Source organism: Salvelinus fontinalis, chromosome 7 (genome assembly GCF_029448725.1).
Source record: "Salvelinus fontinalis isolate EN_2023a chromosome 7, ASM2944872v1, whole genome shotgun sequence".
NCBI classification, from domain to species: Eukaryota; Metazoa; Chordata; class Actinopteri; order Salmoniformes; family Salmonidae; genus Salvelinus; species Salvelinus fontinalis.
Window position 1 is genome coordinate 28,771,595 of NC_074671.1, and position 27,717 is coordinate 28,799,311.

Below are 27,717 nucleotides of genomic sequence, written 5' to 3' on the forward strand. Positions count from 1 at the left end.
CAAGTTTGTGTGTTTGCGTCAATATGCGTCCCACCGGAGGAAACTGCCTGGCTGGCGAAGTTTAACATGATAAAGTATTCCAATTCTTTACTGATAACACTTGCAATAAACGTAGAGAATTGCCCCCCTAGGTCATTAAGGGTGTCCAACCTCCACAGCAAACCGGGCTGGCATATGAATCTGAGTCTGCGTTCCCACATCTTCCCTCGGGTTCAAACATAAATCCCAGCCTCCGACAAGGCCATATGCTCGGGGCGTGCTTCCGAAACTGCTCCCCCTGTCCCCCAGACCACTGCAAATCCTCCACCGACCCCTCCCCTCGCACAAACCAAACAGCGGAATGCCATAAAACTACAATGGGGGGAAAAAGGAGTGAAAAAACAAACGAAAAGAGAAAAGACAAAGGAAGAGACATCTGTCAGGGAACAAAGAACATCTGCGTCGCTGGAGTCACTCAATGAGAGACGATGTGGCCCTAGTGGGCCAGAGCCATTACCTCCTCACAAACTCGTTCACCAGGAGGAAGTTATCTGGAGCTGGAGCAATAACTCTTGACCTATCCACACTCCCAGACAAAGCCCAGTGAAAAGCAGAGGGGCAGGGGAGACAGTACGCTAGCTAAAGGGCCTGAGTGTTTTTAACTGACCCGGTAATGGACTGTGGTCGCCATCAAGGAGCATCTGCTAGAGTCCATGTTTTATGGTCATATTGTGTCTCCGCTGAAGCAGAGAGAGTAAAGGCTCCTGACTCCTGTAAAAGGAGGAGCCCTGAAGTCTGCTTGTGATATTTCAGCTCAATGACAAACCAACTTTGAAAGGCCCCAGAGCTGATTGTGGCGGCCGACTGCTTCACTTCTCTCTCTGACCCACAACTTCTTTTACACAAGAATACCACTGATATGATTGTCTACCCACCATGGACCATAGTAAAATAAAGTGTTACTGTATGGCTGTGGCAGGTCTTGTTGGTTTCAAACCCGGGCCTGTACTGATAGATCTTGTGAGGGCGACCAACATAGCCGAGAGGAGGGTTTGTAGTGTGGGTTGTTTGTGGGACGTGTGGCCCGCAGGCGGAGGAGGATCCTCTTCATTGTAAAGACGAGCGATTACTTACACCACATTTCCATTAAGGATGTTAGGTAAGAAGGTCGGTGGAATAAGCTAGCTGACAATTATTTTTATATCAGGTTGAGTACATCTCCATATCCACAGATCATACATATGCTCATTTCACATACAGTATGAATGGCATAAATGTCTTATCACGTGTCCATTTCGCAATAAAAATTAACCGCACCCATAACCTAATAGGAAAGGGTCAGGGGACGCATAAAGAAAACTCTCTTTAATTGAGACAATGGAAACAACTCCAAAGTCAAAATCAAATATGGAGGATGAGGACCACATAGACTCATTCACAGCCTTACTGTAAGTCATATACAGCCACCTCCAATAACAGATACTCCAGTCTGCTCTGAGTCCACACTGGGCCGTAGGGGAGGGCAGACAGCATACAGCCTACGCCACGTAGGCCCGGGTCTGTGATTTAGTGGGCATGGTGGGAAAGGGGCCTCCACTAATGGAATATCTAATGTCTACACGGCCGACACTTTAATCTCTGGTGAGACCGGAGGTCCGCACATTTACTGTATAAATCACAGACAACTGGGAGCTCAGAGTAAACCAGCGCCTGCCGTAAGTTACGACCCGCAACCTCTTCCAAGAAAAACACTGGAGGAATCTTCTGTGTCCCAAATGGCACCCTATTCCCTAATATAGTGCACTACTTTTGACCAAGGCCCATAGAACTCTGGCCAAAGGTAGTGCACTACTTAGCAAATAGGGTGCCATTTTGGATGCTACCTTAGACTTGGCTATGATGCATCACAGGGGGGTATACAGTGGAGGGAACCATTGAGGTTGTCTGAGCTGAGACAGGCCAGGATCCAGCAGACATTCTGCTATCCTCCTGTAGGAATAGTGAAGGGAGACACTAGACAGTCAGAAGAAAGATACCTTTTTCATATATATATTTTGTTAACTGGTTTCGAGGTAGACAGTAATAGGCAGTCATGTTACACAGGTGCAATCTCTGGTTGAGTCCCAAATGGAACCCTATTCCTACAGTGCTGCCCTACTTTTGACCAGAGCCCTATAGAGAATTGGGTGCCATTTGGGACTCAGGCTCTAACCTCTTTGTTCCCTGTGGTTACAAGACAAAATTCACAAACAATCAATACTCCAACAAAACAGAAAGCAAGGTTCCATAAGCCAATCAGTGTGCCTGCACTCACAAAGATCCTCCCATTCAGTTCTGCCAGGTCACATTGAACCAGATATGTGATCAAGAGTAAATATTCAGAGAGAGGATATGTGATACCAATCAGGCCCTCATGGAATGGAGTTGCCCATCCCTGTTCTATAGACAGGCGTGTGCCCTTCCAAATCATGTCCAACCAATTGAATTTACCACAGGTGGACTCCAATCAAGCTGTAAAAACATCTCAAGGATGATCAATGGAAACAGGATGCACCTGAACTAAATTTCAAGTCTCATAGCAAAGGGTCTGAATACTTATGTAAATAAGGTATTTCTGTTTTGCATTTTTAATAAATTAGCAAACTTTTCTAAAAACCTTTTTTTGCTTAGTCATTTTGGGATTTTGTGTGTAGATTGATCAGGAAATGTGGAAAAATGGAAGGGGTCTGAATCCTTTCCAAATGCCCTGTATAAGTGACAGAACTCTGAAAACATTACATTTTCCATTTGCCAGGTTGTGAGCTTTTATGTTTCTGTGTTACTACTCTGTAAGGGACTTCCATGTTGCAATGCAGAACAACTCAAGGATGCTTCCAAAATAACACAATTTATGGCTACAAACTAAACTGCCACGTGCAGGGAAATCTTGCAAGCTACTTTTTGAATGTCTTTAGTTACTCTGCAGTCTTATCTACCAATGTTCATGTGCTGGAAGCAAGCTACACTAAATGACCAAAAGTATGTGGACAACTGCTCGTTGAACATCTCATTCCAAAATCATGTGCATTAATATGGAGTTGGTCCTCCCTTTGCTGCTATAACAGCCTCCACTCTTCTGGGAAGGCTTCCCACTAGATGTTGGAACATTTGGGCGGCAGGGTAGCCTAGTGGTAAGAGCGTTGGACAAGTAACCGAAAGGTTGCAAGTTCAAATCCCCGAGCTGACAAGGTACAAATCTGTCGTTCTGCCCCTGAACAGGCAGTTAACCCACTGTTCCTAGGCCGTCATTGAAAATAAGAATTTGTTCTTAACTGACTTGCCTAGTTAAATAAAGGTAAAAAAAAAAATAATAATAATAATAATAATAATTGCTGTGGGGACTTGCTTCCATTCAGCCACAAGAGCATTAGTGAGGTCGGGCACTGATTAGGCCTGGATCGCAGTCGGCGTTCCAATTCATCCCAATAGTGTTTGATGGGGTTGAAGTCAGGGCTCTGTGCAGGCCAGTCAATCCTTCCACACTGATTTCGACAAAGCACTCCATCCGACGCTTGGCATTGTGCATGGTGATCTTAGGCTTGTGTGCGGCTGCTCGGCCATTGAAACCCATTTCATGAAGATCCCGACGAACAGTTCTTGTGCTGACTTTGCTTCCAGAGGTTGCAACCGAGGACAGATGATTTTTACGCGCTACACGCTTCAGCAATTGGCGGCCCCATTCTGTGAGCTTGTGTGGCCTACAACTTCGTGGCCGAGCCGTTGTTGCTCCTAGACATTTCCACTTCACAATAACAATCCTTACAGATGACCGGGGCAGCTCTAGCAGGGCAGAAATTAGACGAACTGACTTGTTGGAAAGGTGACATCCTATGATGGTGCCACATTGAAAGTCAATGAGCTCTTCAGTAAGGCCATTCTACTGCAAATGTTTGTCTATGGAGATTGCATGGCTGTGTTCTCGATTTTATACAGTTGTCAGCAACGGGGTGGCAGGTAGCCTAGTGGATAGAGCGTTGGACTAGTAACCGAAAGGTTGCAAGATCGAATCCCGAGCTGACAAGGTAAAAATCTGTCGTTCTGCCCCTGAACAAGGCAGTTAACCCACTGTTCCTAGGCCCTCATTGAAAATAAGAATTTGTTCTTAACTGACTTGCCTAGTTAAATAAAGGTAAAAAAAAAAAAACGGGTGTGGCTGAAATAGCCAAATCCACTCATTTGAATGGGTGTCCACATACTTTTGTATATTTAGTGTATCTATCAATCCGGTGCTGCAAAAAGATCTTTATAAAATGTGTTATGCTAAAATGTGGTTTCCTTGGTCTGTACTTTCCCTTCACAGAGCCAATGACTGCCTGTCTTTCTCTAGTACAGCAGCATTACGACTGAAATGTCTGACATGACGGTTCTCATTGAAAATGTGATGGAGTGAAATGGGTTTCATGACAGCACGAAATGCCATTACCCATGTTCAACTGAATGTGCCATCTTCACTTTCTATTTGTGAAGTGAATAGGGCTTAGGCTGCCTTCTGGCCCATACGACCAAGGTGTAATGGGGTGCTCTTCTCATTATGAATACAGTATAAATTAAAACTGTCTTGTACAGTACAAATCACAACAAGATGCCCGTCTAGTTATTCTTATTGTGTTATTTTTTATTATTACTTTTTATTTTAGCCTACTTGGTAAATGTTTTCTTCTTCTTGAACTGCACTGTAGGTTAAGGGCTTGTAAGTAAGCATTTCACGGTAAAGTCTACACTTGTTGTATTCGGCGCAAGTGCAAAATACATTTTGATTTGATTTTACATAACTAGGGATAACGTCAATTTTTACAGTTGAACTTTTGCCTATGTAGATACATTGAAACAATCCACTCTATTTATTTAGACTATAAATACAAATGTTGCACAAATCCATTGAGAAAGTGGAAGAAGCTTTGGATGGTGGGGGTGGAGGATGAATGATGCCATTCATCATCTTGGGACTTTTTGGGGGGGGAACAGCTCTATGATATTTCCTTCATGCTACAAAAACTGACCGGGAGAGGGGATTTTTGCATGCGCTACAGACGGCTATATCGGTCCTCTAATACAGGACCAGTAAAGGCCCAGCGCACTACTTTTGTGGTGGGGAAAAATTCCCAAAGTAAAATGATATCAATTTTTTATTCTGATTTTTTCACCTACTTCCTGCGACTATGGGTATACAGGTCTATAATCTCTACAGACTGTAACTGTACTGTGAAGAGGTAAAGAAAATGCTTCTCTATGGTTATCTTGTTCTGCTCTTTTAGGGTGATAGATCAGAGAGGCTGTAAAACATACATTTTTATTTTTTCAGAGGCTGTAAGAGAGAAGGAACTTTCCAAAGTGATTGTGAGTGACAGAATCCCCAGTGGAGGGAGGGCCTGAGAATACCCTGGTTGTAGGTTTTGCTTTTAAACTATGAATAACTATAGCTGGGAATAGACCAACACTTGTCGAGAAATTTACCAGCCACTTTCCCCTTGCCACTGTCAGCATTCTCTGAAACATCACTGTCCCCTAGTGGACAAAATTATACTTTTAGCGTTTTCAGTCAACCCAGTACATCGCGGCTGCTGTAGAGGGCAGAAGTACCGTTTTTTTGCAGTTGTGTGTCCTGTGTACAATACATTGAAGGAAGAAACACCCCGGCTGAGGAAAATGGCCGATGTAGAGATGGATATCGCGTCTAGCAGAATGAATAACGGAAACGAGCACGTGTAAGACATTTTAGAAGATTAGACGACCATGCAACTTATTTGTAGTACTTTCACCCGATTCAGTGCTTTTGGCAAGTCGACGTTGTCGTCGGTGCATCTGTTTTCTGCAGCGTTGAAACAGTATCAGGCTAGCTAAATAGAGCTAGCCTGCTAACTCTTAGCTAGCCCAATGTTCGAAAGGGTTTGCTGACATGTTAAAATGTTTTCTATAGTGAAACCATACCATAAACCAATCAATCCCGAGTGTCCTAACATGCAACTTAACATTCTAGTTAACTCGCTAACTATCTGGCTAGCAATGCTTATTGCATACGTAGCTAAGAAGCTAACGTAGCAAGCTAGCCATTGTTTGCTACAGTAGCTTGCTAGCGCGTTAGCTAGCGGTCAGCTAGCTCGCTGACTTGGCGGTCAAGTCGGGAAGCAAGGATAGCTAGCAGTTACAGATTTTGTTTGCTGTGTTAAGTCATATTTTGGACAATTCATGTTGTAGCTAGCCAAGTTACAAAAAAATGGTTTGGTTTAAATTATATATTTTACCAATCTTTGTACCTTAGGAAAGAAGATTTGGAGAGCCATGACAAGAGTGGGAGTGAGGAGGAGAGTGGTGAGAATTCAGAAGAAGAAGAGCGGGAGGAGAAAGAAGTCGGAGAGGGGGAAGCAGAAACTAACGGAGAAAAGACAGCGAATGTGTCCAAACATCACAGCAGTGGCAGCAAACACAAGAAGAAGAAACACAAACACCGCAGCAAGCACAAAAAACACAAGCACGCGTCCGAAGAGGACAAGGATCGAAAGCGCAAACATCGACACAAACACAAGAAACACAAACGTAAAGATGGCTCTTCTTCTTCTGCCCCTGGTATCAACAGCGCCTCCAGCCAGAGAAAGACTCACATCTCCCCTTCATCTGACGACAAGGCCTTATTGGAGGAGTTGGAGAAACAGAGGGCCATGATTAAAGCTGAGCTGGACAGCCAGGTGATGGAAGGGGGTAAGGTGCAGTCAGGCATGGGCCTCATCCTACAGGGTTATAACTCTGGCTCTGAGGAGGGAGACGGAGAGGGCAGGGTCCGGAACGGGGAGCAGCGTCAGAAGGGCAGCATGGGGAAACCCCCCTCCCCCAGGGGTAGGAGTGGTAAAGCCAGACGGGACTCCACAGAAGCCAGCAAGTCCAGCTCTAAGCGCCACAGTCGGAGCAAGTCCAAGGAGAGGACAGGCAAGGAATCCAAGTCGGACAAAACAACCAAAGGCAGCAAAGACGTGGCCGCCAAAGGCCGTGGCCGCAGCAAATCAAAAGAGAGAAAGCGTTCCCAAAGCGGGGGAAGGTCCAAAGAGAGAAACAAGAAGTCTCCTTCCCCCTCCAGCAGGAGAGCAGAGCAGAGGAGCGTCCGCTCAGTCAAACGCTCTTCGCCCCAGCCTGACGACAGACCAAACACGGAGCGTGGCAGCCGGAGGTCCAGATCACGGGAGCGTCCAGGGCGGTCGGAGTCAGAAAGAGAGCGAGACAAGAGGCCGACAAAGTCACCTTCCAAGGATGCTTCGTCAGGGAAAGAGAACCGCTCTCCCCACAGGCGAGGAGGAGTGCCCATTAGCCCCTCGAGGAGACGCAGCGCCTCCCCACACCCCACCAGAGACTCCCAGCAGGCATCCGCTTCAGCCTCCACCTCCAAACAAGGCTCTCCTTCCAGATCAGCCAGGTCCCCAGCAAGGAGAGGCCGCAGTCGCTCCCCAGATGCCAGGAGGAGGGATGCTGACAGACAGGGCTCCTCACCACTCCGGTCTGTTTACTATGGATTAACCTGCAGTCCACCCCCTTATTGTCCTATACCAAACAACAGTAGTGGTCTGTACATGGCATGGGCAACTATTTGAGGGCACATACTGTTTTAGGATGGGGCATTAAGAATGTGCTGCTATCCACCACTGATCTTCTAAACTTTATATTCTCTTCCACAGAAAGCGAACACGTCCAGAAGCAGGGCCAGGGGGTAGAGCGAGGTCACGGGAGACCAGCCCCAGAGGTGCTCCCCAACGTCGCAGGATGAGCCGCTCACCCTTCAGAAGAAGGTCCCCCTCGCCCTTCCGGAGACGGAGCAGGTCTCCAATGAGACGCAGGTGAGATGGGACAAGCTGAAACTTGTGGATGTGCTGAGCCAAATTAAATCTGCAGGGGCTTCTTCAAGCCTCCAGAAATTAAGATGATGCCTGTAAATAATTGATTTTGCAAAAGCTAAAATGCTGACCACACGGCTCGCGTCGCGTGTACTGCAAAATAAATGTACGCATACATGTTATTCAATCTTTGCACCCACACTGCTTGCGCGTGCCAACGAGCGTCTGCGTTGCCAAGCGCTAAAATAGAAGTCAGTTCTATTTGTGACGCTGAACGCGGTGCAAGTCCTGCCTCTCCCATCTCCTCATTGGTTTATAGAAGCAAATACCTATATGCCATCTTGTCATTGGTTATACCCACATGGGTGATTAAAAAATGAACTTCGGTCAGTATGTCGTGGTAATACACCTATGAAAGTTAGATGCCAATCGCCATATAAAGTCCAAAGAAGAAAAAGCCTGGAAGGAGAGATGACTAGAAACGATTTGATTGACTGTTTTACAGTTGAAGTCAGAAGTTTACATACACTTAACAAGAAATTTGTGGAGTGGTTGAAAAATGTTAACAAACTATAGTTTTGGCAAGTCGGTTAGGACATCTACTTTGTGCGTGACACAAGTAATTCTTCCAACAATTGTTTACAGACAGATTATTTCACTTATGATTCACTGTATCATAATTCCAGTGGGTCAGAAGTTTACATACACTAAGTTGACTGTGCCTTTTAACTACTTGGAAAGTTCCAGAAATTTATGTCATGGCTTTAGAAGCTTCTGATAGGCTAATTGACATAATTTGAGTAAATTGGAGGTGTACCTGTGGATATTTCAAGGCCTACCTTCAAACTCAGTGCCTCTTTGCTTGACATCATGGGAAGATCAAAAGAAATCAACCAAGAACTCAGAAAATGTTTGTAGACTTCCACAAGTCTGGTTCATCCTTGGGCGCAATTTCCAAATGCCTGACGGTACCACGTTCATCTGTACAATCAAGTATAAACACCATGGGACCACGGAGTCGTCATACCGCTCAGGAAGGAGACGCGTTCTGTCTCCTAGAGATTAATGTACTTTGGTGCGACAAGTGCAAATCAATCCCAGAACGACAGCAAAGAACCTTGTGAAGATGCTGGAGGAAACCGGTACAAAAGTAACTATAGCCACAGTAAAACAAGTCCTATATCGACAACCTGAAAGACCGTTCAGCAGGGAAGAAGCCACCGCTCCAGAACCGCCATAATAAGCCAGACTACGCTTTGCAACTGCACATGGGGACAAAGATCATATTTTTTGGAGAAATGTCCTCTGTCTGAAGCAAAAATAGAACTGTTTGGTCATAATGACCATAGTTATGTTTGGAGAAAAGGGGGGAGGCTTGCAAGCCGAAGAACACCATCCCAACTGTGAAGCACGGGGGTGGCAGCATCATGTTGTTGAGGTGCTTTGCTGCAGGAGGGACTGTGGCACTTCACAAAATAGATGGCATCATGAGGAGGCAAAATTATGTGGATATATTGAAGCAACATCTCAAGACATCAGTCAGGAAGCTAAAGCTTGGTCGCAAATGGGTCTTCCAGATGGACAATGACCCCAAGCATACTTCCAAAGTTGTGGCAAAATGGCTTCAGGACAACAAAGTCAAGGTATTGGAGTGGCCATCACAAAGCCCTGACCTCAATCCTATAGAAAATATGTGGGCAGAACTGGAAAAAGTGTGTGTGAGCAAGGAGGCCTACAAACCTGACTTAGTTACACCAGTTCTGTCAGGAGGAATGGGACACAATTCACCCAATTTATTGTGGGAAGCTTGAGGAAGGCTACCCAAAACGTTTGACCCAAGTTGAACAATTTAAAGGCAATGCTACCAAATACTAATTGAGTGTATGTAAACTTATGATTAACTGGGAATGTGATGAAATAAATTAAAGCTGAAATAAATCATTCTCTATTCTGACATTTCACATTCTTAAAATAGTGGTGATCCTATCTGACCTAAAACAGGGATTTTTTACTCTGATTAAATATCAGGAATTGTGAAAAACTGAGTTTAAATGTATTTGGCTATGGTGTATGTAAACTTCAACTGTATGTGTGGATTAATTGTCGGAGTAGAGGACCTTGTGCATTTCAGGTAAAATAACAACTCAACGTTTATATCCAAGGACAAATTAGCTAGCAACAGCAAGCTAGCTAAATAGGACAAATTAGCTTGCAACTGCAAGCTAGCTAGCCATAAATGTTTAATGCTTTTCGACCTGTCCCCAAATTAATATAATTGGTTCAGAGTTTGTCTTGATATTTCAACCTGCGTGTCGTGATTGTGTTTGGTGTGAGGTGGACAAAATCAATTTGCGCGTGTTCGTTTTGGGTACGGTGTAATGGGGATCCTAATAAAATACTAATAGTATAATATTGTATTACTTTTACAGATACTGGATATGTGTAGCTAGTTGCAATTATTGTCATCAAATAGGCAGGTAATGCTGTCTTAAATTCATGTTTGAATATCCCTATATTTCTGTTATTACGGGGCGATCACTCTGTTATTAGGGCATCTGCGCAGGAGTCTCGGGGTAGATGAACCTGGCCTGAGTGCAATGGCAACCATGTAGTGTGCTATTACGGTTTAGTAAACGTTGTTAAACTGGAACCTTGTCGTTGTCATTTCGAGTTAACATTGGTAGCAGAGGATGGCTAATAACTACAATGTGCCACCTCGGTTCGACAAGAAGAGGTCGTATGAAAGATGGAAACAGGTTACTAATCTGGATGAGAAAAAGCAAGCACTATTATCGCTCGAGGGAAGAGCGAGAGATACAGCACTGGAAATATCCGTTGAGGATTTGAACAAGGATGACGGTATTGGAACTTTGATTAGAGCACTGGATTCTGTGTTTCTTAAAGAAGAGAAAGACCGTGCCTACAAGGCATATTCAAACTTTGACAGTGTTACTAGAGATATTTCGGTTACAATGACGGACTACATAATTGATTTCCAACAGAGGTACTATAGGATGCGCAAGTACGACATGGTTCTCCCGGATGCAGTGTTAGCTTTCAAGTTTCTAGATACTGCCTGTCTGGATGGTGGGGAGAAACAGTTGGCTTTGACTGCTTGTGCTGTGGTGACTTTTGCGTCAATGAAGTCGGCACTAAAAATACTTTTTGGTGAAGAGACGTCTGTCGCGCCAATAACAGATGGAATGCAAGTGAGTGATGCAGCATATTACACTGAGCAGCAGAGAAAAGGTGCCAACAAGTCACATACTCAAGACAACCAGAAGAGGGTGCCATTGCCCGGCACAAATCCACTAGACAAATATGGAAGGAGATCAAAATGTGCTATTTGTCAAAGCACTTACCATTGGGTTAAAGACTGTCCTCATAAAAATGAACAAGTTAAACTAACAGAGGAAAATGTAAAGAGAGAGAGAAAATTGGTCAGACTGTGTCACATTGAAACAGAGGTGGTCCCTACAGATATCCACTTACTATTAAGCAAAGCTTCCGTCAAGAAGGCAGGGCTGTACTAGACATAAATTACAAGGCAGTGATGTTTTAAACAACCAGTGACCCTTGAACTTACTACCTCAGGCCACTATTGTGTAAACATTTTAGACAAAGACATCACACAGAGTCCATGTAAAAATTTGATTCTGACGGACACAGAGCACATGGAGATTCTGACAGTCAGAGAGAACATGAACACAAAGGAAAAACGTATTATTAAATACATGGACAGAGAAAGTGGTATTCCACATACAGCAACCGTCATTGGACGAGCAGGAAAAGCCAAAGGAAAACACCAGAACTGGTACAACTTGCAGTACTCTGAACCAGCTACACTTTCTGGTACAACAGGGTCAGCTGATCTGTCACTTGTAGATATTCTCAGAATTGAACCAATGGAAAATCGAGAAAAACAGGAATGACATTCAAAATGATGATGTACTTGAAACAAAGGACGTGTCATGTGACTCAGCTAAGCTAGATGAGCTCAGTAATTGGAGGGAAATTGGAGTGTTTGATGAAGTCAAAGACATTGGCCAAAAATGTGTCTCAACAAGGTGGGTGTGTACCCTTAAAGAATCCTTAACTGGAATAGTGCCAAAAGCACATCTAGTGGCTAGAGGTTTTGAGGGGCTGGCTGCTAAAGAACTCCCAAAAGACTCGCTGACATGTGCCTCAGTCACTCAGATTGCTGATGACAGTGATCTGCCAGAAAAAATGGAACCTTCATTCCATAGACATCAAATCTGCATTTTTGCAGGGAACAGAGCTGTCAAGGGACATTTCCATCTGACCTCCGCCTGAAGCAAAGAGGAAGGAACACTGTGGAAACTAAAAAAGTGTGTGTATGTCCTGGCAGATGCATCACTCTACTGGTACAACAAAGTCAAGGCAACAATGCTGAGTACAGGTGGAAACATGTCACAAGTGGATCCTGCAGTCTTCTATTGGCTTGATCAAGACTGCAATGTGACTGGAGTACTTGCCTGTCATGTTGATGACTTCATCTGGGGTGGCTCACAGACCTTTGCTACAACTGTGATTCCACACCTCAAAGCTGTTTTCCAGGTCGGCCGTGAGGGGCATGATAATTTTTATGTTGGCATAGAATTTATTACAGTTGATGGAACAATACTGATGCAACAGAGCTATATCAAGAATCTTCAACCTATCCACATGGATTCTTCCAAGAGCCGTACAAAGGAATTCCCCTCTGTGGAATTGAAGCTGATCAATTGAGGTCAAAGATGGGTCAAATTTTATGGGTTGCTAGACAGAATAGACCTGATGTAATGTTTGATGGCTGCAACTTGGCATCCAACACAAAACAAAAGTGACTAAAGTTTCAGCATGTTGGAAAGATGACTCTGAAACTAGTTGTCTTCAGTGATGCTTCCTTAGGGAACCTTACAGATGGAGGCACACAAGGTGGACATCTAATCGTGTAAAGGGGTGAAGGAGGAAGATTCTCATCTGTTGGCAGTCAAAAAGGATCAGAAGGGTTGTCTGAAGCACAATTGCTGGAGAAACACTTGCTCTTGCGGATGGAATTGACAATGCTATCTTTCTTGCAACTCTGTTCTCAGAGCTTACCACTGGTAAGACAAAACGGGACATTCTACCTGTAGTTTGTGTCACTGACAACTACTTCTTAGTTGATGCTGGGAAGTCAACCAAGTCTGTCACAGAGAAAATACTTCGTCTTGAGATTAGCAGCATCAAGGAACTTATTCAAACACAGATAATCCAGCGGATTCTGTGGTCGACCACAAAGGAACAGCTTGCTGACTGTCTGACTAAAAAGAGAGCATCCAGTCTTGTGCTCCTACAGGCTCACAGTAATGGAAAGTGGCAGCTTGAGTAATATAACTAAAAACTGTGTCACACAACCCATTTGTAATGGGGGACTTGAATAATACTTGGACATTTTAATTGTTGTTGATGTTTTGTCTTTTTTTTTTTTTAAGTGTGAGATTGTGAAGTTCATGTTAAGTATCCCTATATTTCTGTTATTACGGGGCTATTACTCTGATATTAGGGCGCAGGCGTCTCGGGGTAGATGAACCTGGCCTGAGTGCAATGGCAAACATGTAGTGTGCTAATACGGTTGAGTAAACGTTGTTAAACTGGAACCTTGTCGTTGTGTCATTTCGAGTTAACACTGTCATGGTGGTGGTAAGATGGTTTCCTTACAGATTCTGTCTGGTTCTAGTGATGAAGCTTTGGTAATGTTGGAGTATGAGGCTCATAGGCCAAGGTTTTCTAAATATTTCCTATGTTGTGCGCTGCAGGTCGCCGGAGAGAGACAGATATGGCCGTCTCAGACAGTACGGCCGGCGCTCCAACTCCCGGGACCGGGACAGGAGGAGGAGACATGGCCGGGACGAGGACAAGTTCAAGGGTAGCCTCTCTGAGGGCATGAAGGCCGACAAGGAGTCCTCCGAGGAGGAAGTGTGAGTAGAGGGTGAACACCCACACACAAACAGACAAATGCTACACTCTGCAATATGGTAATTATCTGGGTGATTGTGTGTTTTTGTAAGTGGGTTAATTTTGTTACCAGGCTTGAGGACTTTGACGGTGAGGAGGTGGATGAAGAGGCCATCATAGAGCAGCGCCGGCAGCAGCGCCTGGCTATCGTCCAGGTCCGTTCCCCGTCCCTCATCCAGGGCTCCAGACTAACATTTCCCCCTGGTGACTTTTTTAGTTTGTGGCACCAGCCCATGATTGGTCGCCCCCGACCCCCTCAAAAAATCTTTTTTGTGGCATCACGCAATAGAAACATGAAGTAATCACTTATAAAGTATTTCTCAGTGCTTTGTTAAGAGGTCTAATAGACTACATAGATGGTTTTACAGAAATAAGTTGTTTCATCTAACACGTCCATGCAGGAATGCATGAATCGAGATATTTTGATGTGCAACCTAGTCCAGTGATTTTCACGAGTTATATTTTACTGTTAAAACAGGACTCCAGAATTTTATTGTGTTCAACAGAGATGTATTTGACTACGTAGACTCATTTATTTGGCGCTAAATGACCAAGTGGAGACTCAAACGCATTAGCTAGATTGCTAACTCTAAACATAATTGGTGTCCACGGGCCCATAAAAATTTGTAGTCTTCAATTAATTTCTCATTAACAGGCCGTAAGTTTTAAAACGTCTGAAATTCAGTTGGCAGAGGTCTTTAAAAATGTGACGGAGATGACTTCAGTGTTTCTGTTATATTGTGCCGGTGCTGCTCAATTGTTCCACCGCGGCAGAAAAAACATCAAATAATACTTGAGACCCACGTCCTAGGTTTTCGAGAGCTATCCAGCCGTGTGCACATTAGGGCTGACCCCATTTAATTGATTGTTTGGTCGATAGGCTTTTGGTTTACCAATCATACCAACAGGTGTAGTAGACCTTAACATGAAATGCTTACTTACAAGCGCTTATTCAACAGTGCAGTTCAAGAAGAGTTTAGTTTATTTGGTAAATATTTTCTTAAATAACATAACAATAACGAGGCTATATACAGGGTACCAGTACCGAGTAGGGGTGAAGTGACTATGCATTGATAATAAACGGCGAGTAGCAGCAGTGTACAAAACAAATGGGGGGGGTCGTCAATGTAATAGTCCAGTGGCCATTTGAATAATTGTTGAGCAGTCTTATGGCTTGGGGTAGAAGCTGTTAAGGAGCCTTTTTGGTCCCAGACTTGGCCTTTTGGTACCGCTTGCCATACAGTAGCAGAGAAAACAGTCTATGACTTGGGTGACTCAAGTCTGACAATTTTATGGGCTTTTCTCTGACACCGCCTATTATATATGTCCTGGATTGCTGGAAGCTTGGCCCCAGTGATGTACTGCGCCGTACGCACAACCCTCTAGCGTCTTGCGGTCGGATGCCAAGCAGCCAGTCAAGATGCGCTCAATGGTGAAGCTGTTTAACTATTTGAGGATCTGAGTGCCATTTCCAAATATTTTTAGCCTCCTGAGGGGAAGAGGTGTTGTCGTGCCCTCTTCACGACTGTGTTGATGTGATTGGACCATGATAGCACCTTAGTGATGTGGACATCGAGGAACTTGAAGCTCTCGACCTGCTCCACTACAGCCCAGTTGATGTGAATGGGGGCATGCTCGGCTCTCCATTTCTTGTAGTCCACGATCAGCTCCTTTATCATGCTGACGTTGAGAGGTCTCTGACCTCCCTTTAGACTCTCATCCTCATCGGTGATCAGGCCTACCACCGTAATGTGGTCTGCAAACTTAATGATGGTGTTGGAGTCGTGGGTGAACGGAGTACAGGAGGGGACTTAGCACGCACCCCTGAAGGTCCCCCGTGTTGAGGGTCAGCGTTGCGAATGTGTTGTTGCCTACCCTCACCACCTGGGGTCGGCCCATCAGGAAGGCCAGGATCCAGTTGCAGAGGGAGGTGTTTAGTCCCAGGGTCCTTAGCTTAGTGATGATCTTGGATGGCACGCTGGTGTTTAACACTGAGCTGTAATCAGTGAACAGCATTCTCACGTAGGTGTACCTTTTGTTCAGGTGCGAAAGGGTCGTGTGGAATGCAATAGATTGTGTCATCTGTGGATCTGTTGGGGCGGTATGTGAATTGGAGTGGATCCAGGGCGATAGTTATTTAGAAAGGTAGGAGCTGGTGTAGTAGGAGCCGGTGTAGTAGGATTCGATCTTAGTCCACTATTGATGGTTCGTTGGATGGCGTAGCAGAATTTTTTTATAAGCGCCAGGATTTGTATCCCGCTCCTTGAAAGCGGCAGCTCTAACCAGCTCTACTCCGGAACCTGATGGTTTTCTGTTCTACCTGACAACTAATTGCACCAACCTGATGTCCCGCGTCTTAGTCAGTCCCTGATTAGAGGGAACATTGAAAAAACGCAATGTAATTGACTCCGAGGTCCAGAGCTGAGTTTGAAGGGCCAAGGCCAATATGCACACACAAAAAAACATGCAGACAAATGAATCTCTGAAGAGCCAAAAATCTATCTGATTACTCTGGATCGTATTATGACACATCAAAATATCCATCATGCATTCTCTGAACATGTTAGATGAAATAGCTAACTTCTTTCTTGTCTGTATTGGCAGTGAAAAGAGTCATTCTAGAGCCCTCCTGGTTTAGCTGACTTGCGTCAAAGTATAGTCATTTGATACCTGATTCACTAAATGAGGGAATTATTTTATTAGACTTTTTGGTTGTAGACTAATGTTCTAATGTAATAGCATAGCACCTCGAAGAGAGCTACTGGGTGTATATGCTTCTGTTCCAGCCCTACTCTAACACACCAGATTCTACAAATCAACTGTTCAACGGGATGAGTTTTATACAGCAACAGTGCCGTATATTTGACTTTAATGAATTTTTTCACGGTGATATCGTTATAGTATTGAGTATCAAAAGCCGGTATTGGTATCGAAGACAAAATTCTGAACACTTCGTGTTTTTTGATCTGGCTAATGATTAGCTCTTTGTGGTAGTCAAACAAATGCCGATGGGAAACCCCCTGCTTCAGCCAGCTATAGCCTAGCCACTATACTACTATATCCGTTAGGCTCCAGGAGAATGCTCATTGCTAAAATAGCACACCTGCCTGCTAATATGAGCCATGTAGGCAATAAACTCAGGTGAAAGAGCTAGCCCTAAAAATGCTCATTTTTGCCAACATGGGTGCATTTCTGTAAAGGAATATTTGCAGGTGTGTGGCTCACGCAGACCTCAAAATTGGTATGAATTGGCATTCCAAGTGGCATTAAAAAGGTTGTAAATTCAACTTCATGTAACCTGCAGATACCCTGATTAATCTTATCTTTACAGGAATCATGAGGATAATGTTCGATTGTTTGACCAAATCATGGTTTTAGCTCCTTAAAAATAAAATTACGTTTGGAGTGAGGTGACCATGTAGAATGGGCAGCTCGCACAGATGCGGCCAAATACAAGTCGCAAAATGAGACTAAATGGTTAGGTCTGGAGCCCTGATCATCACAACTGCTGTTGAACTGTCCATAGCTGTTGCAGGGATCCCCAGCCCAGTGTTTCATATTTGGCTACTACTCCAATATAGGATGTTTTCTGATTTGCCTTTTCATTATTGAAATTGACCCACATCGAAACCAGTATCTTATTTTTCCTTAATTCCATTGTTGTGACCACTCTATACCTGGCACTACCTCTCTCTCTCTGTGCAGAAATACCGTGGCGGCAACGAGGACAGCATGGCGTCCATGGCGTCGGAGCCCAGCAGCCCGCAGAGCAGCACGCGGAGCCGCTCGCCCTCGCCAGACGACGTCCTGGAGCGTGTGGCGGCCGACGTCAAGGAGTACGAGCTGGAGAACCTGGACACGTTCGAGGAGAACATCAAGGCCAAGCAAGGCCTCATCACGCAGGAGAAGGACGGTGAGTAAAGGGATTCAGGCTGGGAGAAAAGAAAGTAGTGCACTATATAGGGAAAAGGGTACCATTTGGTCTGCTCTGTATTGTCGTCTCAAGATATTCCATAGCTCATATGCAATGTACAATCTGGGTGGGTCATCTTGGTGATAACTTTTTAGGTTTTTGGTTTATTTTGAAGTTTACAGGTGTTCTTTAGTAATACAGGTTGTTTGCTGAATGTGCCCGCATTAGCAGTAACTGTGGCTGTGACTAGACTTGATAGTTCATACAGCTTTGGTATTCTGATCATAGAGTTCTGATCATGGAATGTATCTTCAACTATATTTTACCGTGTACCGTGTCCACAGCGTACCGTGTCCACAGTGTGTCTGGATTCCCTTTTCCCACGCTATATTCAAATGCCTGTATGATTATACGAACGGTGGAATAGTCTAAATAGGATAACAACACAACAAAAACTGATGACAGAAGCTATCTAGCCAGCTAACCTCTCGCTAGCTAGCAATCAATGCTAAAGGGATTACAAATGGGTCTATATAACTTTAGCCAACTTTTTATATTTATTTGTTTATTGGCTAGCATTTTTGAGGGAGCAAACACATTCCTCTCACACTAGGAACGTATTTCCTCCAACTTTATAATGAAAAGGTGCCTCTCGGTCCCAAAACACACGTTTTCTGGAGACTTTTGGAAGGAGTGTTGATGACGTTGCCCACTGTATGCGCTTTCGATAGCCTGATTGCATATAGACTGAGGAGAAATCCACACACAATGTATCCCAGACCACCTCCCTGACCATCTGGTCAGCCAGATCTGAACAAAATCGGACCCGCAAAACACCAGTCTCAACATCAACAGTGAAGAGGCGACTCCGGGATGCTGGCCTTCTAGGCAGAGTTGCAAAGAAAAAGCCATATCTCAAACTGGCCAATGATGTCCTGTATCTGTGTTCTTTTACCCATCTTAATCTTTTCTTTTTATTGGCCAGTCTGAGATATGGCTTTTTCTTTGCAATTCTGCCTAGAAGGCCAGCATCCCGGAGTCGCCTCTTCACTGTTGACGTTGAGACTGCAGTTTTGCGAGTACTATTTAATGAAGCTGCCAGTTGAGAACTTGTGAGGCGTCTGTTTCTCAAACTAGACACTTCAATGTACTTGTCCTCTTGCTCAGTTGTGCACCAGGGCCTCCCACTCCTCTTTCTATTCTGGTTAGTGCCAGTTTGTGCTGTTCTGTGAAGGGAGTAGTACACAGCGTTGTATGAGATCTTCAGTTTCTTGGCAATTTCTCGCATGGAATAGCCTTAATTTCTCAGAACAAGAATAGACTGACGAGTTTCCGAAGAAAGGTCTTTGTTTCTAGCCATTTTGAGCCTGTAATCGAACCCACAAATGCTTATGCTCCAGATACTCAACTAGTCTAAAGGCCAGTTTTATTGCTTCATAAATTAGCAAAACAGTTTTCAACTGTGCTAACATAATTGCTAAAGGGTTTTCTAATAATCAATTAGCCTTTTTAAAATGATGAACTTGGATTAGCTAAAACAATGTGCCATTGGAACACAGGAGTGATGGTTGCTGATAATGGGCCTCTGTACACCTATGTAGATATTCCATTAAAAATGAGCTGTTTCCAGCTACAATAGTAATTTACAACTTTAACAATATCTACACTGTATTTCTGATTATTTTGATGTTATTTTAATGGACAACAAATGTGCTTTTCAAAAACAAGGACATTTCTAAGTGACCCCAAATGTTTTAATGGTAGTGTAACTATTCAGACCCTTTACTCAGTACTTTGTCGAAGCACCTTTGGCAGCAATTACAGCCTCGTCTTTTTAGGTGTATAGGGTACAAGCTTGGCACACCTGTATTTGGGGAGTTTCTCCCATTCTCTGCAGATCCTCTCAAGCTCTGTCAGGTTGGATGAGGAGTGTCGCTGCGCAGCTATTTTCAGGTCTCTCCAGAGATGTTCAATCAGGTTCAAGTCCGGGCTCTGGCTGGGCCACTCAAGGACATTAGGAGACTTGTCCTGAAGCCACTCCTGTGTTGTCTTGGCTGTGTACTTAAGGTTGTTGTCCTGTTGGAAGGTGAACCTTTGCCCCAGTCTGAGGTCCTGAGCGCTCTGGAGCAGGTTTTCATCAAGGATCTCTGTACTTTGCTCCGTTCATCTTTCCCTCAATCCTGACAAGTCTCCCTGTCCCTGCCGCTGAAAAACATCCCCACAGCATGATGCTGCCACCACCATGCTTCACCGTAGGGATGATGCTAGGTTTCCTCCAAATGTGACGCTTGGCATTCAGGCTGAATAGTTAAATCTTGGTTTCTTCAGACCAGAGAATCTTGTTTCTCATGGTCTGAGTCCTTTAGGTGCCTTTTGGAAAACTCAAGCGGGCTATCATGTGACTTTTACTGAGGAGTTGCTTCTGTCTGGCTACTCAACCATAAAGGCCTGATTGTTGGAGTGTTGCAGAGATTTGTCCCCTTCTGGATGTTCTCCCATCTCCACAGAGGAACTCTTGTGACCATGGGGTTCTTGATCACCTCCCTGACCATTCCCTTCTGCCCCAATTGCTCCGTTTGGCCGGGTGGCCAGCTCTAGGAAGAGTGTTGGTTCCAAACTTCTTCAATTTTAAGAATGATGGAGGCCACTGTGTTCTTGGGGACCTTCAATGTTGCAGAAATGTTTTGTGCCTCAACACAATCCTGTCTCGGAGCTCTACGGACAATTCCTTCGACCTCATGGCTTGATTTTTGCTCTGACATGCACTGTCAACTGTGGGACCTTATATAGACAGGTGTGTGCCTTTTCAAATCATGTCCAATCAATTGAATTTACCACAGGTGGACTCCACTCAAGTAGTAGAAACATCTCAAGGATAGTCAATGGAAACAGGATGCACCTGATCTCAATTTCGAGTCTCATAGCAAAGGGTATTTCTGTTTTTATTTTGTAATCATTTGCAAAAATGTCAAACCTGTTTTTGATTTGCCATTATGGGGTATTGTGTGTAGATTGAGGATTTTTTAAAATCCATTTTAGAATAAGGATGTAACAAAATGTGGAAGGGGTCTGAATACTTTCCGAATGCCCTGTAAGTGTCAATTGTAGACGCCGCCTTTGTGGCATACTGGGCTGTGTAATCTCATGTTTCCTCCCTTCCCCTTCCTCCAGGGCCCCTCTCTTAAAAGGTGTGCTGGCATTGACGGGATACAGCGCAATGGCTCTCTCTCTCATGTTTGACACCTTTGTCTCGTGTGGTAGAAAGTTGCAATGTGGTGACGTTACACATATGACCAAATGCGGAGTGGTAAATTAGTCTGGTTCCCCAGTGGTCATTCATTTCACGTCATATTTTTGGGCCATAACATGTGCCGGTTGAAGCATGTTTCTGTTAAGTGAACTAAATCTCTCGTTTCCTCCCTCTGTCTGTCAGGACCCAAAAAGCCCTCGGCCCCTGATATGTTTACGGAGTCGGACGTCATGTTTGAAGCAGCCATTGATGTAAGTCTTACAGGAGCCACACTCCCCTCCACTGATCTCCAGCCATGTTTATATCTCTGATCTTTAGAGTGCTACTCTGGACGAAACATGCAAGTCCATGAGTGATCTGTCTGTGGCAGTAGTTCATTATGCGAGTGTGGTTGAATGTTTGGTCATGTTGATCTACACAGAGTGCCAGGATGAGAGCAGCAGGTGTTGGGGGGAAGGACTTCAAAGAGAACCCCAACCTCCGGGACAACTGGACCGATGCAGAGGGTTACTACCGTAAGTGCCCTTGACTGGACACACTGTTACAGATGTTCCGAATTCATCGATGAAAGGCTGCTGAGCTTTTCGCTCTCTCAATCATCCATGTTTGCAAACAGTCCATGTAGTCTTAGTATTCCGCTGTGTATGAGTGCAGTCCTTTTGATTTCACTATTGGTTAATACTGTTATTTGAGGCCTAGTAACTGGACATTTCATTGAGGAAATAACCAAGACTTTCTAAACATGGCCCTCGTGTCTATCCTACTGTGTGTTAGGCGTGAACATCGGGGAGACGCTGGACAAGCGCTACGACGTGTACGGCTACACAGGCCAGGGAATGTTCAGCAACGTGATCAGGGGCAGGGACACGGCCCGCGCCGGACAGGATGTGGCCGTCAAGATCATCCGCAACAACGAGCTCATGTAGGTCCCCGGGCAGGCAGCCTCAAGAACTCAAATGGCACCCCGTTCCCTGTATAGTGCACTACTTTTGACCAGGAGTCTGGTCAAAAGTTGTGCACTATGTAGGTATGTAAGGTGAACGAGCTAATTAGTCGCTCCGGATCAGAGTGTCTGTTAAAGGAGTAATGGAGCCATTTGGGACTCATCCTGGTTCGCTGATGGTTAGGGGAACATATTGCATTCGCCACCCATACATTTGAATGTGCCCTCTCATTAGAAGTATTCTAGCTACGTCTATGTGGAGCGTCCAGGGCTTTTTTGGAAATAGATATTTACCTCAACCTACCTGGATAAATAAACCAATAGATGCTGACCTTGCTGATTTTGTGTTTTGGGTCTCCAGGCAGAAGACTGGCCTGAAGGAGTTGGAGTTCCTCAAGAGGCTCAACGATGCCGACCCAGACGACAAATTCCACTGCTTGCGCCTCTTCAGACACTTCTACCACAAGCAGCACCTGTGTCTGGTGTTCGAGCCCCTCAGGTACTAACTGGGAGACTACCACTACTGCACTGTGGCAGTAGTGGGAAATATCAACCTATTCCCTTTACTACTGCTCAACATTTGTGCACTATAGGGAATAGGGTGTCATTTCAGACGCACCCCATGTCCTCAGTGGCAGGATACACCACGATGTGTTTGTCATCTAGCATACTTCTTCTAACTCATGTCTCTCTGTGAAATGTGTGTCTCAGTATGAACCTGCGCGAGGTGCTGAAGAAGTACGGTAAGGACGTGGGCCTTCACATCAAGGCTGTCCGCTCCTATACCCAGCAGCTCTTCCTGGCACTCAAACTCCTCAAACGTTGCAGCATCCTCCACGCTGACATCAAGCCTGACAACATCCTGGTACGAGGCCCATACTATCATTATCATCACATGACTGTTACAACTGCACTGAGGCCGGGTCGTGTTCAAAGGCACAAAATGGAAGAAAGAGGACTGAAACTGGGAGAGACTACATGGATTTGTCCAATAAAAACCACTTGTTTTTGCTTTGCGTTAAAAAATGTATTGAAGCGTTTTGCGATACTGTGCCGTAATGAATAAGACCGTGGCCTGAAGGTCCCATCTAACAGTGTCTGTTTCTCTATCTCTCCCCTGCAAGGTGAACGAGTCGAAGACCATCTTGAAACTCTGCGATTTTGGCTCGGCGTCCCATGTGGCAGACAACGACATCACGCCGTACCTCGTCAGCAGATTCTACAGAGCTCCAGAAATCAGTACACTTTACTTTGAGATTGTTTGCTTATAACGGTTTAGCTGTAATAGAGCTCTCTTTTTGTCCCTGCTTGAATCACAGTCCTCATGATGTCTCTCTCTGTCACAGTCATTGGGAAGCCGTACGACTACAGCATAGACATGTGGTCAGTGGGCTGCACGCTGTACGAACTCTACACCGGCAAGATCCTTTTCCCCGGCTCCTCCAACAACCACATGATCAAACTGGCCATGGACCTCAAGGGCAAGATGCCCAACAAGGTAAACTGTCCACATTACTGGACCTGGCTGGTCTCTCCTAGCCTTAGTCTCTCTCTCTGTTAGATTTTGACAGGAAGTCGTAACCTGGGGCATTGTACACTGTGCTGTAGCATACAGATGATGTAATGGTTATTTTGTTCTCAGATGATCCGGAAAGGCCTGTTCAAAGACCAGCACTTTGATCAGAACCTCAACTTCCTCTACATTGAAGTAGACAAAGTGACCGAAAGGGTTCGTATATGTTCTACTTTTCACCTGCTCAGTTGTCGAGGAAATTATATAAGAAATGGGTTAAAAACAGCTAGATTTGCTGCATAGGCTCATTCAGATGCTTCATATTTTCTTTAATAGTTTCTCACTGTGGTCCTCTGTAGCTCGGTACTGCATGGCTCCAGGATACTGGGTTTGAAACCTGGGACCACCTGTATGTAAAATGTATGCTTAAAAGCATCTGCTAAATGGCATATATATATTTATATATATTTATTTGTTTCCCTCCATCTCTCCGTCCACCCACTCCTTCTTCATCCTCACCCCACCTTCCTCCACACACCACAGGAGAAGGTAACCGTGATGAGCACCATCAACCCCACCAAGGACCTGCTGTGTGACATGGTGGGTGGCCAGCGGCTGCCCGAGGAGCAGAGGAAGAAGGTCCTGGTCCTAAAAGACCTGATCGACGGCACGCTGATGCTGGATCCAGCCAAACGCATCAGCATCAACCAGGCCCTGCAGCACCCCTTCATCCAGGAGAAGATCTGAACTCAGACCAGCCCAACCATCAGCCAGGCCCTGCAGCACCCCTTGATCCAGGAGAAGATCTGAACTCAGACCAGCCCAACCATCAACCAGGCCCTGCAGCACCCCTTCATCCAGGAAAAGATCTGAACTCAGAACAGCCCAACCATCAACCAGGCCCTGCAGCACCCATTGATCCAGGAGAAGATCTGGACTCAGACCAGCCCAAGCATCAACCAGGCGAAGATCTGAATTCAGACCAGCCCAACCATCAGACAGGCCCTGCAGCACCCCCTTCATCCAGGAGAAGATCTGACCTCAAACCAGCCCAACCATCAACCAGACCAGCCTTGCCAGGTAGAAATACAAGACCAGACGCCCCATTGAGAATGTTATGGATAAATTGTTTCCCCTATTTTGATTATGATGGGTACGATAACCTGGTATGTTTTAATTGTAAATAAGTAAAATAGACATTCATGAAGAAGAAAAAAATAATTTTGATTTATCATCATACACCCCACCCCCCTCCGGCGGTGATGCAGCAGTTATGGACTATTTCTATTTAACTGGCATTGAAGTGAATGACATTAAAATAATAAAATTCTTGTAAACATGTCTAATGCATTGTCGAAGTACCTGAGTGTAGGTCGGTTTAGAAATGTGTGTTGTATACTAGTCGCATCAAGGAGATGCATCATCTTCAACTGTTAAATTTTTAATGATCACCAACATTGCTCATTCTGCGACTGTGCATGCTCTTGAATGTGCACCCCTTCGTTGTGCTCTAGATGTGTCTAGCATAAGCCTGTGTACTGTTAATGCTCTCTGTAACCAGGTTTCCAGCCAACCTTTTTATGCGAGGAAAGTACACGTTGGATACAAAAACACTAGACAGGGTGGGATGTTTTTGTCGGTAAAATTCATTACGTGAAAAATGGCAGAAACTTTTTTTTTTTTTACAAAAATTTATATAATAACCAGTCACGCAATGATTGTCCTCCCACTACGACTCGAGAAAGCATGCAGTTAAATAGGCTACAGATCAAATAAGTTATGGTGAACTTCATAGGGGGGTGAAAGTGCACGGTGATGAGCTTGATGCTCCTTTCCTAATAAATATAGAGGGTCTTATTCTGGTGACATGATTGATGCTTGACTGCCGTTTGACAAATACAAATAATCTCACTTTTATCCATAATAATCTCATCATGTAGGTAGCCTACCCGCACTGTATCTGCAAGCTGTTGGCTAGAGCACACGTACCAAGACCAGAGCGGGCACATTCGCTATATAACGGTGCCGAAAACCATCAGTGGAGTTGAAAATGTGATGGAAACCAATTTAACTTATTCTGTACATTTAAAGTAACTGCGCTAGATCACGCTCAGCCTTTTATCTGGAACAAGTCATTTTGATGGAAACATCTCTTTTGGGGAAATGTGCATATTGTTTTTGTGGATTTTAGAATATTCACCAATTGGATGATAACCTAGTGTGTGCGTAGCAGCATTGGTGTCCCACATGATGGCACCACAATCCCCATTTCACAGGTCCCAGGCCTGTGCTTAAGGAATGGACTCAACAGTCGTACTGTACTCCCCTCGAACAATAAGACCGCTCCATTTCAAGGTCGGTCATTGTGTTATTTTACAGAACAGAGCAGCCCCACTGACTCCAACGGTTTCACATATTTCCTCCTCTCTCTCTGACACGGTCCTGGCTATAGGCTCTCAGATTTAAGTGCCTCCTGTATGAGCCTTGTGTGTAGAACACAGAACAATGCCGGCCTGTGAAAGCCGCCACCTCGTTCTCCTCCCATGTTGTATATATTCCATTGTTGCCACTGTCTTTCTCCATGTTAAAGATTTTCATGTTTGATTTGTTTCTTTTCTCATTGAGGAAAAAACTCTTGTGATTTAAGCAAAGAACTGAGATGTGAAAAGAGCACCTTCAGTGCACCACCACTTTTAGTAATAAAATATTTCCTATTCAATATTGTCTTTGCTCTTCTGTTCTCAAGTATACTACTATACAAATGTACACCAGTGTAATTTTTCTATCTATTTCCTGAATTAAGGTAGCCTAGTGGTTAGAGCATTGGGCCAGTAACCGTAAGGTTGCTGGGTCGAATCCCCGCGCTGACAAGGTAAAAATCTGTCTTTCTAGGCTGTCATTGTAAATAAGAATTTGTTCTTAACTGATTTGCCTAGTTAAATAAAGAATAAAACAATTAAGCAATTCTAATTATTGATGGGGTTCTGTGGCTAAGGCAAATGGATAACTGGGTAGAGGGCATCCTTGTCTTCAGTGTAATTTCTAAGCAATACCTTGTTGACTTCCTCTGTACGTTTGGATGTTGACTCAGGAAGATATTGAAAACGTGACCTCGCACTGATAGGTATCCCCATCTCTCTCCATTTACCAGTGAAGTTTTGCCCTGAGAGCACCAACCTGGCCCCTGACTCCCCCTACCATTTGAGTCTGAGGCAGACTGAGGAGACATAGCTAGAGGCAGAGTCAAGAAGAGAAATGTCTTTCTAAAGGGGACTGGTCTTCAAAGCCAAAGAGCCCATCTCATGTGTCCAGTTGGGAAGATTTTTAGCTCTTCTCTTTGCTGAAATCTTCTGACGCTAGTTAGTACGTACCCCTTTGAGAGTCCTCCATTTCCTCTCAGTGATTGCAGTGGTAAGAGCATTTAGGAAAGGGTCTAACCATCAAAGTCTCAATGTCCAGTGGAAAGGCAAAATGATGTGAATCCCGGCTTTACTTACGTCAATGGCACCTAAAGGACTTGAAATGGATGCTGATGGGTTGGGTTGCCAATGTTAAAGGATTGGGTGAATTATGGGCATTGTGAAATGGCAGATGGAGAAGAGGTCAATCCGAGAGATTCGGGGACTGATGAGCCATTACCTTTGATCTCTGGACTGGAGCCACAGAGAATCTAAGGAGGGAAAACCGTTGGTCAAAATAAAATAATCTCAGTGCATCACAGAAGATTGGGAATTTTCTACCAAGACTACGCCGTGTCACTGTATTTGCACATTTGCTTATGTATACAATAAAAAGCCAATTAAGAAGATATGACAATGTTTTTGGACAAACCCAAAGGGAAATGCATTCCTTTATGCAATTCAGGGAATTTGTAATTTAAATGCAATTCTTACTCCTGATCAGAAGGGGGCAACAAAAGCACAGAATGTGCTTCTTAATTCAATGTGTAAGAATTGAGGGTAAGTAGTTTGATACAGTCAGTGAGTTCGACCAGTGGCCTAGCAAGTTGCATTTCCCTTTGGTGTGTGTACTTTATCCTCTTAGATAAGTATTTTGCGCTAGACATTAACCCAATATGTTGGCACGACATTTGATTTGAGAGTACAGAAGCTCTGAACCGGAGGTTTATACATAAATTGTTTAGTGATTTAATCCCATTTCAAGGGCAGTGAATTCTTAGTAATGTAGTAATTCTTAGTAGTGTGGTTTGTCTCATGCAGAAATGGCAGTGACGTTCCCAGTCAATGAATGGTTCATTATATC

At 44.4% G+C, this 27,717-nt stretch overlaps 1 protein-coding gene across 1 annotated transcript; it reads left to right on the forward strand.

Annotated features, from left to right (window-relative positions):
- The first annotated feature begins 5,609 nt into the window (after positions 1–5,609).
- LOC129859340 (serine/threonine-protein kinase PRP4 homolog) lies at positions 5,610–26,173 on the forward strand. Its single transcript, XM_055928986.1, has 15 exons — positions 5,610–5,723; positions 6,278–7,501; positions 7,680–7,838; positions 13,637–13,798; positions 13,909–13,990; positions 17,541–17,748; positions 21,182–21,249; positions 21,420–21,513; positions 21,773–21,920; positions 22,303–22,440; positions 22,653–22,806; positions 23,066–23,180; positions 23,288–23,439; positions 23,584–23,670; positions 23,998–26,173. The coding sequence occupies exons 1-15, from the start codon at positions 5,665–5,667 to the stop codon at positions 24,199–24,201; spliced, it is 3,054 nt and encodes a 1,017-aa protein (XP_055784961.1). The 5' UTR covers positions 5,610–5,664; the 3' UTR covers positions 24,202–26,173.
- The last annotated feature ends 1,544 nt before the right edge of the window (positions 26,174–27,717 follow it).